The sequence below is a fragment of the Geotrypetes seraphini genome, chromosome 3, assembly GCF_902459505.1.
Source record: "Geotrypetes seraphini chromosome 3, aGeoSer1.1, whole genome shotgun sequence".
In the NCBI taxonomy this organism is placed as follows: domain Eukaryota; kingdom Metazoa; phylum Chordata; class Amphibia; order Gymnophiona; family Dermophiidae; genus Geotrypetes; species Geotrypetes seraphini.
Genome location: NC_047086.1, coordinates 247,450,162 through 247,464,320, shown reverse-complemented (window position 1 = coordinate 247,464,320; position 14,159 = coordinate 247,450,162). Strand labels below are relative to the sequence as shown.

Below are 14,159 nucleotides of genomic sequence, written 5' to 3'. Positions count from 1 at the left end.
GTGTTGAAAAGTAGATCCAGTAGTCATCAGCATAGAGGTGATACTGAGAACCATGGGAGGAGATCAGTGTGCCGAGGGAATGGGTATGGATGGAGAAAAGGAGAGATCTTAAAACGGATCCTTGAGGTACACCAATTGATGATGGAATAGCAGTGGAGGAGGATCCACCATTGCATACACTGAAAATGCGATGGGAGAGAGAGGAACAGAACCCCAGTAGATCCTGGAAAAAAACCAGGAGAGAACAGAACCCTATGAGATCCTGGATTATCTACAAGGAGAACTGTTCTAGCATTTGGTAATGGTACCCAAGTGGGATGGGGTCATAATGGATTTAGTGCTTACAAATGGGGAAAGTGTTTCTGATGTTAGTGTGTGATCATCTAGCATCCAGTGATCACTGCAAGGTAGTTTAATATTAAGACGGGTATAGAGAGGGCTCATTCAAAAGTAAAGGTTCTAGACCAGTGTATCTCAAACTGTGTGCCGAGGCACACTAGTGTGCCTCCTGAGATTCCAAGTGTGCCACGGCCTGCATGTTTCCCCCTTCTCTCTAGTGTCCTCCAGATTCTCCCCTGGCCTCCCGGTCTCACCTTTAAAGCTAATTACTGCAGCCTGCAGAGGATTGGCGGTAGGTAAAATGATTTTATTTTCAATATAGTGATTGAAATGTATCAATTTTGAGAATTTATATCTACTGTATTGTATATCTGGAGGACCTCTGCACATGAGCAGAGGTCAACATGATGATGTCATTCATATGCATGATGTCATCATGGCAACGTCCGCGCACTTCTGGGTGCCTCAAGCGGTGGCCATTACCTTTAGTGTGCCTGAGAAAGTTTAAGACAATGTTCTAGACTAAAAATCTAACTGTTCGGATGGGGGATTCTATCAAGAAATTGTCTGGTTGAGAATGTCTGGAAGGAGTAGAAATGAAGTGGGCAAAATTGAAAGGAGGAGTTATAAGGCCGGCATATCTTTTTATGAGGTAAGTAAGTAAGAGGAAAAGAAGGTCGCTTTGGTTCTCAAAAGTAGCTGAGAAGGTAAGGAATATGATGTTAACTTTCATAAACTACAAAAGATCACAGAAAGAGGAGGACAGACAAAAATATCTGGAAAAGTTAAGAGAGGCTGATCGAGTAGTCAGGAAAGCAAAGATACAAATGGAAGAAAAAAATAGAAGACGCAGTAAAATGGGGAGACAAGATATTTTTTAGATATATCAGTGATGGGAAGAAGTGCAAAAGTGGCATTGTGAGACTCAAAAAGTGAAAGGGAGGAATATGTAGAAGCTGATAAAGATAAGGCTGAATTGCTTAACAAATATTTCTGTTCTGTGTTCATGGCTGAAGTGCCGGGAGAAGGACTGCAGAAGACAAACGCGATTAGGGATGGAGGAGTGGTAAATCATGATCGATTTTCAGAGGGTTGTGTTCTGAGGAGCTAGCTAAATTAAAGGTAGACCAAGCGATGGGGCTGGATGGTGTAAACTAAACTAAACCTTAAGTTTAGATACCGCATCATCTCCACAAAAGTGGAGCTCGACACGGTTTACAGGAATTAATACAGAAAGGAACTCCAATGGAAAGGAGAAGGGCTTAGTAAAAAGAAAGAAAGAGGGGACTTAGTATAATGGAGAGGGAGGGAGTAGTTACATTTTAGCGAAAAGCCAAGTTTTCAAATGTTTTCGGAAGCGTTGGAGGGAGGTCGAACTCCAAAGAGGGGCAGTGAAGCTGTTCCACAGCTCGGTGATCCTGAAGAGGAGGGATGTCCCAAGTTTTCCTGTATGGGATATGCCTTTTAAAGAGGAGAAGGATAATTTGAATTTTTGAGTGGATCTGGTGGAGGTAGGATTCGAGGAGAGCCAAGATAGAGGAAAGAGGGGAGGAAGGATGCCGTGTAGAGATTTGAAGGCTAGACAGGCACATTTGTAGTGAACCCTGATGATAACTGGGAGCCAATGAAGCTTAGACAAAAGCGGGGAGACGTGGTCGAATTTGCTCTTAGCGAAGATTAGTTTGGCCACGGTGTTCTGAATCCGCTGAAGTCTGTGAAGACTTTTCTTTGTTAGGCTTAAGTAGATGGAGTTGCAGTAATCCAGTCTGGATAGAATAATGGATTGAACGAGGACAGCGAAGTGTTGTTGGTGGAAGCAGGATCTTACTTTCCTTAACATGTAAAGATTGAAAAAGCATTTTTTTTACTAAGGAGTTTAGTTGATCATTGAAGGACAGTGTAGGGTCAATGATGATTCCCAGAACTTTGCTTGAGTGTTAAAGCTGCAGTTTGGTGCCAGAGGATAGTGGGATGAGGGTGGGTAGCTGATCTAATTTTGGGCCGAGCCAGAGTAGTTTTGTTTTGGTCTCGTTTAGTTTCATTTGAACGATGAGCGCCCAGGATTGGAGATTCGTTATACAAGAAGAGATGTTATCAGAGAGGTTGGTGAGGTTAGAATCGGTCTCGAGGAGGACAAGGATGTCGTCTGCGTAGGTGTAAAGTGTCTCCAAGGGGGATAGTTGGAGGAGTTTCAGGGAGGACATATAAACATTGAAAAGAATCGGGGATAGAGGTGAACCCTGAGGGACTCCGCAAATCGGTTTCCAAGGGGAGGATGAGGTGCCATTCATGTTAACGTAGTAGGAGCGGGAACGTAAGAATTTTGAGAACCAATCTAAGACTGTGGAGTTTATGCCAATTTCAGAAAGTTGGAGGATTAGTATGTCATGATGGACGATGTCGAAAGCTGCAGAAAGGTCAAATTGAAGAAGGACAGCGAACTTGTTGCAAGAGTGAAGATGTTGGACTTTTGAAATTAAAGAGGCCAAAAGGGATTTGGTGCTGAAGTTGGGTCTGAAGCCATGTTGGTAGGGAAGGAGAATGGAGAATCTCTCAAGATAGGATGAGAGTTGGGTAGCTATGATGGACTCCAGCATCTTGGTCAGGAGAGGAATGTTAGCTATTGAGCGATAGCTGGATGGTGTGGAGGGGTTTAGATCATCTTTTTTCAGTAGAGGGGATAAGGCAATGTATCCCATTTCTGCAGAGAATAGGCCTGAGAGTAGGGCGGAATTTATAAGTTTGGTGAGAGATGAGATGGCTTATGTGGGAATATTCTCGTATAAGTAGGAGGGGAAAGGATCCAAGGTACAATTGCAGAATTTTAACTTGAGGCAGAGTTTGGAGACCTGGGAATCGGAAACGAGCTCGAAGGCGGTCCAGGATCTATCGGCTGGGATATGGTTGGCCTCGGTTTGATTAGGGTTGGAGACAGCGAGCACCAGAGAGTTGTAAGAGGGTGTTGGAGGGAAGGAGCATCGTAAGGTAGTGACTTTCTCATTGAAAAATTTTGCTAGATCATCGGCAGATGGAGAGGAGGGGAGTGTGGCGGAATCATGTTTAGAGGATATGGAATGCCAAATGTTGAACAGTGTGTTACTTTGGTTGTTGGATCTGGCGATTTTGTTGCCGTAGTAGTTCTTCCTTGATTTTTTTAAATTCAGTATTGAAGAACTTAATATTCGCCCTCCAGGACTGTCTGTCGGTGGGGGATTTCGATTTTTTCCATTTGCGTTCCAGTATTTGACATTTCTGTTTCAGTTGTCTGTGATATGGAAGCAGGGCCGCCATCAGAAATTTCTGGGCCCCTTACTGAGCAATCCTATTGGGCCCCCCACGCACCCCTTCCCCCCCCCCCCGACCTCCCCCCCTTCTTCCATGGGCCGAATACACACATACTTTTCTCTGTCGCCACACTCTTTGACCAAACGATTTGTAAGCCTGCAACCACGTCAAGGTAGACTCTTTCAGCAGGGCCCTAACCTAACCTAACCTAAACTAGTCTATACCTATCTATTCTAAACTAACATATGTCTAATACTGAACTAATAACAAACTAACAAACATCTGCATAATAAATAACTAATAAATAATAGTGCTAGTAGCTATAATTCACTTTTGAATGTAAAATCTCAGTTAAGGATTTCTTTTGACCTTTGTAGGCCAGAAGTAGATCACAATTGCACAATATTTTTTGTAACAAGTATTAAATGTGTTTTTATAAATACTGTAAACTTAATAAATATATCAGAAAAAACTACACATCTGAGCGCATATCTGAACATACACATCTGTATGATCCCATCCTCCTCAGCTTGCCTATAGCTGCATCATGCATGTTAAAAATGTATATGTTATGTTGATATGTGCACCTTCCTTCCTTCCCATCCATCCTCCTCAGCCTGTCCTTACACATCCACAGCTGCATGTTAATAATGATGTGTATGTTATGATGATAAATAAGTGCATATGAGCACATCATTAACATGCAGCTATGGATGAATATAAAAAAGAAACAATATTCTGTACAATTGTCAATTTATAAATCAGCGTCTTCTCCCCACTCTCTCTTCCCCATTTCCCTTCAGCGTCCTCAGCCCACTCTCTCTCCACTTTCCTTCAGCGCATGCACATAAAAACAAGCAAGTAATTTATATCATTTTCATTCTATTCATTCATAGAAATTAAAGTCTAAATAATGCCAGTCACATAACAAAACATGATTTTACAAAAATAATTCCCTGCACAGTCAAGCCTGCAAGGATTACTAGATGTCTTTCAGCAGCTCCTCTCCCTCCCCCTTACCTTTGTGACCAAGTCAAAATGATCTACCAACAATAAAATTTTAAAAACACAAAGCACGCTGTACGCAGAGAAAATGTTAATTATCATTTATATTCCGCGGGTTTTCGAAGAGGTCAAGGCAGATGACTTTATGCAATGTCACCTCAGTAACAACTATACAAAAATAGACAAATTTTCCCCTCCCTTTTTACTAAAACGCGATAGCGGTTTTTAGTGAAGGGAGCTGTGCTGAATGCCCCACGCTGATCTCAACGCTCATAGGCTCCCTGCGCTAAAAAACGCTATTGCGGTTTAGTAAAAGGGGGCCATAGTGCAAAATATAGGCAGCATATATAAATTCTCAAAGCAGACACATTTTCATCACTAAATTGAAAATAAAATCATTTTTCCTACCTTTGGTAATTTCATCAGTCTCTGGTTGCACTTTATTCTTCTGACTGTGCATCCAATATTTCTTCCCTTCTTTCAGCCTCCTGTATGCTTCCTCTCCTCCAGACCTCATTCCCTCCCCAAACTTTTTCTTTGTTTCACCCTGCCCCTTCTTTCTTTTTCTCTCTCTCCATACTCCCTTCTGTATGTCTGTTTTTCTCTCTCTCTCACCCTGCCCCCTTCTTTCTTTCTCTCTCCACACCCTCTTTCGTTCTGTATGTCTGTCATTCTCTCTCTCCGTGCCCCATTTTTCTTTGTTTCACCTTGCCCCCTTTCTTTCTTTCTGGCTTCCTGTCCCCCCCTTTCTTTCTTTCTCCCTGCCCTCCCCTATGCCACCACCATTGGGAAAATGCTGCCACCGCCACTGGGGAATAGGCTGCCACTGCCGCCATCGGGAACAGGCCGGCGCCGAGTTTGCCCTGCTTCTCTTCCCCGCGGGGCCGACCAACTCTCGCCACCCGACATCAATTCTAATGTCGGAGAAGACGTTCTAGGCCATCCAGGCAGCGATTGGCTGGCCCAGAACGTCCTCTCCGACGTCAGAATTTGACGCGAGTGGTGAGAGTTGGTCGGCCTCACAGGGAAAAGCAGGGAGAACTCGGCGCCGGCCTGTTCCCGATGGCGGTGGCGGCTAAAGAGCCGCAGTTTGCTGGCCTAGGGAGAACACTGGAGGTGGCCAGCTGTGCACTCCCTTGGGACATAAGGGCCCCACCTTGGTATGCCACTATCTGTACCTCACTCCCTCCCTATGACCAAAAATTCTCCTCCTATTCCCCGTGTACACTACCATCTCTTTCCCTCCCTTCCTCTCTCCCAAGTCGATGCCTTCTGTGCCAAAAACCCATTCCCTCCTCAACATCTCTTTCCCTCCCTTCCTCTCTCCCCCAAGTCCATGCCTTCTGTGTCCAAAAACCTATTCCCTCCCCCACCTCAGCATCTCTTTCCCTCCCTTCCTCTCTCCCCCAAGTCTATGCCTTCTGTGTCCAAAAACCCATTCCCTCCCCCACCTCAGCATCTCTTTCCCTCCCTTCCTCTCTCCCAAGTCCATGCCTTCTGTGTCCAAAAACCCATTCCATCCCCCACCTTAGCATCTCTTTCCCTCCCTTCCTCTCTCCCAAGTCCATGCCTTCTGTGTCCAAAAACCTATTCCCTCCCCCACCTCAGCATCTCTTTCCCTCCCTTCCTCTCTCCCAAGTCCATGCCTTCTTTGTCCAAAACGCACTCCCTCCCCCCTTTTGTGTTCCGCATTTGCCTCCCAGCCCGTCTTTGCAACTTTCTCAGCAAAACGGAGCTCGAGCCGAAAGCTTGTCTCCTGCCTGCTCTGCCGTGCACAAATAGCCTACTGGAAGTATTCTCCGACGTCAGCGCTGACGTCGGAGGGCAGGCTTTGCTTAAGCCCTCCCTCCGACGTCAGCACTGACATCGGGGAACACTTCCGATCGGCTATATGTGAGCGGTAGGGCAGGTAGGAACAGAAGACGAGCCTCGCGGCTTGAGATGTATTGAACTCCGCGAGTTCACCGTCCAGCTCTCTCCTGTGCAACTGGGGCGGCGCGCCCCCTCCCTAGACTGTGGCCTAGGACCCTGGGAGAGCCCGGGCCCCCTGTCAGCTCCGGGTCCCTGAATGCAAGACTGGTAGTACTGCCCTGATGGCGGCCCTGTATGGAAGGTACCAGGGGGCCTTGCGGGAGTAGGAGACAGTTTTAGTGGAAAGTGGAGCAAGGGAGTGGTAGGTGGCCTCAGAGAGGGTGATCCAATTGTGCCAGTTGGATTCAGGGTTTGGAGGATTGGGAATGGTGGAAATTAGGTTGAGGAATTTGGTCCAGGACAAGTCGCTCACAATTTTTTTTCGGAAGGTAATGGGATTGGGGGTACGCGGTGGTGGCTCGAGGTGTGACATGAAAATGGGGAGGCAGAAAGCCCCTAGGAAATGGTCGGACCAAGGGACAGGTTCCCAGCGAGTGTCGTCATCCGAAGTTTTGTAATCGGTGAGATCGAGGAAGCCGAGAGTGCTGAAGGAACTTAGGGAACTTCTGGTAGCTCCGTTGACTGACCTTTTTCAATATTTATCTAGAGTTGGGAGTGGTACTGGAGAACTGGAGACAGGTGGATGTGGTCTCTCTACACAAAAGTTGAAGTATGGAAGAAGTAGGGAATTACAGGCCAGTAAGTCTGACTTCTTTGGTAAGCAAATTAATGGAAATGCTTTTAAAACAGAGAATGGTGAAGTTTCTGCAATCCTGTGGATTATAATAATAATAATAATAATAACAGTTTATATACCGCAATACCGTTAAGTTCTATGCGGTTTATAGGACCAGAGGCAACATGGATTCACTAGAGGTAGGTCTTGTTGGACAAATCTGATCAATTTCTTTGACTGGGTGACCTGAGAATTGGATAGAGGGAGTGCACTAGATGTGGTGTATTTAGATTTTAGCAAAGCCTTTGATGGTGTTCCACACAGACGTCTAATAAACTAACAGAGTGCCCTTAGGATGGCCCCAAAGTCACGGGCTGCATCAAGAGCTGGTTTAGTGGAAGACGACAGAGGGTAGTGGTTAATGGAGATCCCTCTGAGGAAAGGGATGGTACCAGTGGTGTGCCTCAAAGATCTGTTCTTGGGCCTGTTAATTTTTAACATTTTTATAAGCGATATTGCTGAAGGGCTGCCAGGTAAGATTTGCCTCTTTGTGGATGATGCCAAAATCTACATTAGAGGAGACACGCCGGATGGTGTGAATAACATGAAGAAAGACCTGGCGAAACTTGAAGAATGGTCTGAAATTTGGCAGATAAAATTTAATGCTAAGAAATGCAAAGTTATCCATTTGGGCTGCAAAAATCTGACGGAACAGTACAGTTTAGGGGGTGAAAACTTATGTGCACGACAGAAGAGTGGGACTTGGGGGTGTGATTATATGCGATGATCTTAAGGTGGCCAAACAGGTTGAAAAGGTGACGGCGAAAGCTAGAAGGATATTAGGTTGCATAGGGAGAAGGTATAGCCAGTAGGAAAAAGGAGGTATTGATGCCCCTGTATAAGACTTTGGTGAGACCTCATTTAGAATATGTGTACAATTCTGGAGGCCACATCTTCAGAAAGATATATAAGAAAGGATGGAGTCGGTCCAGAAAAAGGCTACTAAAATGGTGTGTGGTTCTTCATCACAAGGTGTATGGAAACAGACTTAAAGATCTCAATCTGTATACTTTGGAGGAAAGGCGGGAGAGGGGAGATACGAATAAGAGACGTTGTAAAATACCTACATAATGTAAATGCACATGAGTCGAGTCTCTCATTTGAAAGGAAGCTCTGGAATGAGAGGGCATAGGATAAAATTAAGAGGTGATAGACTCAGGAATAATCTAAGGAAATACTTTTTTACAGAAAGGGTAGTAGATGCATGAACAGTCTCTCAGAAAGAGTGGTAGAGGCAGAGACGGTGTCTAAATTCAAAAGGGGCCTGGGATAAGCATATGGGAATCTCAGAGAGAGGAAAGAGATAATGGTTACTGTGGATGGGCAGACTAGATGGCCATTTGGCCTTTATCTGCCATCATATTTCTATAATCGCAAATCTTGAAAAACTATTCATTTCTAAATCTGCTGTGGCAATCTTTGTATAACTTCAATATAAATGCATGTTAATTGTGATTCATATATTTTTTTTTATGACTTTATAAGAATGAAAAGATTAAATTTTGGCATTTTCACATTGCAAAATTTTGATTATCCTGGTCACAAAAGCAAAGTTTTATGGAAATAATGGACATTTTCTATACTTTTTAGGCACGAGCAATTAGGAAATTATACTTACTATCCAGGAATATAAATCGGTTTTGATAGTATCCAGTTTTTGGAATCCTCTATGGAGGAGGGTTCAGCTCAGGCAACTCAGAGAGTTCATTTACAACCCTTTCCAAAAATGAATCTGTTTTCCTTTCCCTCATTTGAAAGTCATTTACCCTTGCTACATAAAATCATTTCTTGCAAGTATTTGTTTGAATATTTCAAACAGTGGTACTAGTGTACTTGCCCAGCTTAAACCTGAAAAAAATAATAATTTGGTAACCTAATGAAAAAGAGCTCAAAGAATTCACCATTTTAAATGTTTCCATATTTCAGGACAGGAGCGGTTTGGCAACATGACACGAGTGTACTACAAGGAAGCGGTGGGGCATTTGTGGTCTTTGATGTGACAAGAGGCTCCACATTCGAGGCAGTTTCCAAATGGAAACATGACCTGGACAGCAAAGTACATCTACCAAATGGAGGCTCCATTCCTGCAATTCTTCTTGCCAACAAGTGTGACCAAAATAAAGAAACAAGCCGCCAGACCCTTTCTCATCTGGACCAGTTCTGCAAAGAAAGTGGCTTTGTTGGGTGGTTTGAAACCTCTGCAAAGGTGAGAGTCTGAAAAGAGGTTCAGGCTAGAGAGTTGCACAGGGACAGAAATTTCACCCATCCCAACCTGTATCCACTAAGATCCATTCATACCCACCCTTCCCCATCTGTACCCGCAAAAGTTAATGCTAGTATTTACTCTCTTTTAGCCCTCCGTTTCCTGCTGACCCCAAATAGCCCGTCTGCATTTCTTTGGGATGGTAGTCACTATTCAACCAATGAGCGGTCCAAGCTTCAGTCTGGTGTTATGGCTGCCTCTGTGAGCATTTCAGACTTTATTCATGTGCTCCAATTGCCCCTCTCAGTGCAAGCCAAGCCCCAATCTGGCATCACCAAAAAATTCACTATACTTCCATGCGAATCCCATGGCAACCGTTTCCATCGCAGTGGGAATTCCACGGCAACTTCCTCCATCCCTGTGGGATTCCCGCAATCCCCATTCCTGAGCAGCTCTCTAGTTCAGGAACATGGCTCCTGTAGAGTAGGCGTATTGAAAATTAATTGTACATGAGCTGACAGCAGGAAGGGTCATTTTTGCAGTTAAAACCCTAATTGTACAAATGAGCTTCTGTGAAATTGGCTGCTTGATATGCAGGTGAATTTAATGTGCATCCATTCTATACAGCTTTGAGATTACTAGGACTGAACAATCCCAGGGAATGATTTTCATCTACATGTATACTTTTTTGAAAATTTGAATATATGGACATACACTCCTTTTCAAGGTTTATGTATTTCAAAGATGAAGGTCATTTTCAAAGTGGAAGCACACATTTCTAAATCAGGGTAGACATGAGAGATTCTAGGAGTTTACTGCGGCCCATTAGTTTTTGCCTCTGTGTGATGGCTCATTTCTTTTAAAGTGTTTTTTGTCTTTGAAAATGAACTTAGAATCAATAAGGACTATACATTGCCTGTCAATGGAATTTAAGGATACCAACCAACCGGTACTGGTATTGGGAAGCAATAGCTTCCTGATTCAAGATGGTAGTAACATAGTAAATATCGGTAGATAAAAGACCTGCACAGGCCATCCAACACAAGGTGGCCAGAGTTGAATTTGGCATTCTGCACAGATTCTACTTCATGATTACACACTAGTATTCTTAATCTCTGTCTCTCCCTGGCAATTTTGAGGTATAGACAGTAGAAGTCTGCCCAGCAGCAGTCTTATTTCCCAACTATTGGAGTTACTGTCAAAGCCCAATCTAGCCTTGATCCTGATCTGGTTTTTTTTGTCATTTATGGAACCCAGACCATAGAAGTTTGACGTTGGTCTTACATCTACCACCAGGGGATTGGGGTGTCAAATTTGAATCACACCTGTTTCCTCACCACCCACCAAGGAGACTCTGGTAAATACCAGGAGAAGGCACAAGGTGTGGGGGAATTAGAAGAGGTTATTTTGTGAAAAGAATCAAGGGTTAGGAGTCTATATTGACAAGGGACTGTGTCAGGGATTGGGAGGATTACTTTTGAAAAAGAGTTGGGCAGTTAAGGTCTAGATGACAAAGAACTGTTCAATTTGGGGCACTGTTTGCTATGATAGAACAGCCCCTTTGATAGATAGCCTGATTTCGGATCCTCCTGCCTTTGCTTTGCTGTGGCTGGAAATGTCCACTACTCTACTGTAAAAATAATTTGTAGTAGTAGTTGCAGCAATGCAAAAAAAAAAAAAAAATTAACTCGGATAAATGAATCCTGCATGGGAATGAAGTACCATGGATTTGTGACTACTTATTGTAATTTTTTTGCATAGTAAAACAGTGCAGCGATGAAATTGGTAAAGTGTCAAAGGTCTAATTGTGACAAAGTAGGTGGAAGGAATTTAACGCTGACCAGTGTTTTAAGTGTCAATTTTTGCTAGGCCTATAAGGAGAATAATGTCAAATTTCAAAACTTTTAAATAATGGAAAGAACATTATCGTATTTTCACGCAGATAACGCGCACCGCCGTGTAAAACGCGCACACAGGTATAGCGCGCAGAAACCACGATTTTATGTACAAAAAACTTTTGTAATACCGCGCGTCACGGGTATACCGCACATGCAGCCCGACTGTCCTTTCGCCCGCCCCGACTCTCCTCTGGCCACCCCGACTCTCCTTTCGCCCTCCCCGACTCTCCGTGCGCTGTCCCGACTATCCGTTCACCCTCCTTGACTTTCCGTGCACTGCCCGCCTCTCCGTGCGCTGTCCCGACTCATCCGTTCACCCTCCCTGACTTTCCGTGCACTGCCCCGACTCTCCGTGCGCTGTCCCGACTCTCCGTTCACCCTCCCTGAACATGGGTGGGGCCCATGTGCCTCAGGCCGCGCCCCCAGGTGGGACCTAAGGCTCCAGGGCCTATTCTGATTGGCCCACGCACCTTAGGCCCCACCAGTAGGCGGAGCTTTGGGACGGATGGGCCAATCCGGCCTCATTCCGTCGTTGGCTGCCTGCCGGACAGGTGGGTTTGGCTCCCGTCTGTCCGGCCAACTACCAAAGGTACGGGGAAGGGGGGTGGAGGGTGTCGTGGGGGTCGGCCAGGGGGGTCGTGGGTCGGCTGGGGGGGCGGTCGGAGGTTCTTGGGGGGGGCAGTCGTTGGAGGGAGGGGGGTTTGCGTTGAGGGCAGGAGGGCCTGGGATCCCTCCTGCCCGTAATGTAGTGCGGGGTGGGGGTAGGGGGTCGCTGTGGCCAGGAGGGTTTGGGCTCCCTCCTGGCCCGATATTGTCGGGGAGTTGGGGAGTCGGCCGGGCAAGAGGGCTTGGGCTCCCTCTTGCTCCGATCGTAGATGCGGGTGCGGGTGGGAGCGCGTGCGAGCGGTCGTTCGGGGTGGGGGTGCGAGCGGTCCTGCTGGGGGGGGTGAATCGGGCGTCGGGCGGGGTGGGAACTATGTAAAAAAAATTTTGTATACCGCGCTCACGCGTATAACGCGCGAGGGGTATGCGCGGTAGGTAAAAACGCGTATAACGCGCGCGTTATATGCGTGAAAATACGGTAATTGAAAATATATATGCAAATGGAACAATATAAATGTATAATTCAGCATTCAAGAAATTAAAGAAAAGAAAATACAGTTGTGTGTTTTTATAAATGCTAGGATATTGCTGTATTAAACCCATTTATTTTAGTGTATGTGAAGCATTTGTGTCGTAATCCAAGAAAAGGGACCTAGTCTTAGAAATTAAGTTATTTAGCTGGCTAAGTAATCAAGAAGATGCTGATTCAAATACAACAAACCACATCTTTCTATCATTTCATTTGCCAGAGATATACCGTCTTAATTAACAAATTGTTGTATCTGATAAATAGACCCCAACTGACACTGTTGCCTCGTTTCTCAAGTAAGCGTGCAGTAAGACTCAGTACCTTTTCTTAGATTGCAACACATTTTTAATTCCTTTATTTGTAATTTAGGGAGATGCATGTTCTGTAAAAGAAAAATCCAAAGCTAAAACGTGTTTTTCTCTTTCCAGGATAACATCAACATAGATGAAGCTGCTAGATCATTGATAGAACATATTCTTTCAAACTACAAAAGCTTTCCCGCTGAAGAAAATGATGTGGACACAATAAAACTGGACCAGGCAGTTATGCATGCAGAGAGTAAATCACAGTGTTGTTAATGCTAATAAGACTTTTTTTTAAATGTCTGCCGCAAGAAGTTTTTCAGGAGTGGGTTCATCAATGAACAGACTGCTGCTATGGTGCTACCTAAGGCTAATTTAGGTTGTGAGGAAAAAAGGACTAACTGGAGTCCTTTGTCTTGTTACTCAAGTTTACGTATGAATTTTTTTTTGTTAAAATTTTATGTTTGAATTATACATCTATGTATCTTGGCAAGATAAAGCATCAGGAGAAAACAACAGTAAATTAACCCCCCTTTTTATCAAGCTGTCGAGCATCGCAAGCTGAATGCTGAGTCATCCATAGGATTAGAATGAACAGCTTGGAATTTAGCTCAGCACAGCTTGAGAAATAAAAAAAGGGGAGGGGGAGTTAAGGCTTTGCTTTCATTCTGTTTTTAAGAAAAATCCTTTCCAAACTTAAACATGTTTTAAAAATTGTTAAGCCTTGGATAAATTAACAGGTGAATTGGTTGTGAGGAATCCAAACCCTTGAAAAAAAAAAAAACCCCCCACAAAACACCACCACTCTAATTTCAAGATTTATAAGACATCTTAGGGCATTTTTTTATGCAAATCTTATTACTAGGAGCATGAATTCTTCAGTCATCCAAGTTTATCATTAATTTGGAAGACAGCCATCAAAATTAAAAATAATAACTTCTCCTTTAACGTAGCAAGTTTTAGTGATCAGAACCATGTAAAATTAATTTGCTACAATTATGGAATAAGTTTGGTTGAATGACTACAAAAGCTGTTTTGATCTAGTTTTTTTTCTATAAATGATTTCCCCCACATGTTGTATTTGAGAACTTTGAGAACTCTGAGCAAGTGTAAACACTAAAGTTAATAAAACACATGCATAGTATGTGAAAACTCATCTTTACTGACTTGGGAGATTCTGAAGATTGACAGTGATCCGGAAGAACTGAGCCTCTCACCTCTTTGCAGAGATTCAGAAACAGCCCAAGATGATCTATATGAAATGATTTGGTGATCTCGGTTCTCATGAAAAATATTCACACCACAATATATAATAATTCCTATGACAATTCAGCATTAATTGATATCT

At 44.0% G+C, this 14,159-nt stretch overlaps 1 protein-coding gene across 1 annotated transcript in view; it reads left to right on the top strand.

The window, feature by feature from the left end:
- The window catches only part of RAB32 (RAB32, member RAS oncogene family), a 107,935-nt gene extending 93,980 nt beyond the window's left edge, over positions 1 to 13,955 (top strand). Inside the window, 3 exon segments of the mRNA XM_033938538.1 lie at positions 9,203 to 9,247; positions 9,250 to 9,482; positions 12,938 to 13,955. Of these exon segments, the coding sequence (XP_033794429.1) occupies positions 9,203 to 9,247; positions 9,250 to 9,482; positions 12,938 to 13,087 (428 nt within the window). The 3' untranslated portion in view covers positions 13,088 to 13,955.
- The last annotated feature ends 204 nt before the right edge of the window (positions 13,956 to 14,159 follow it).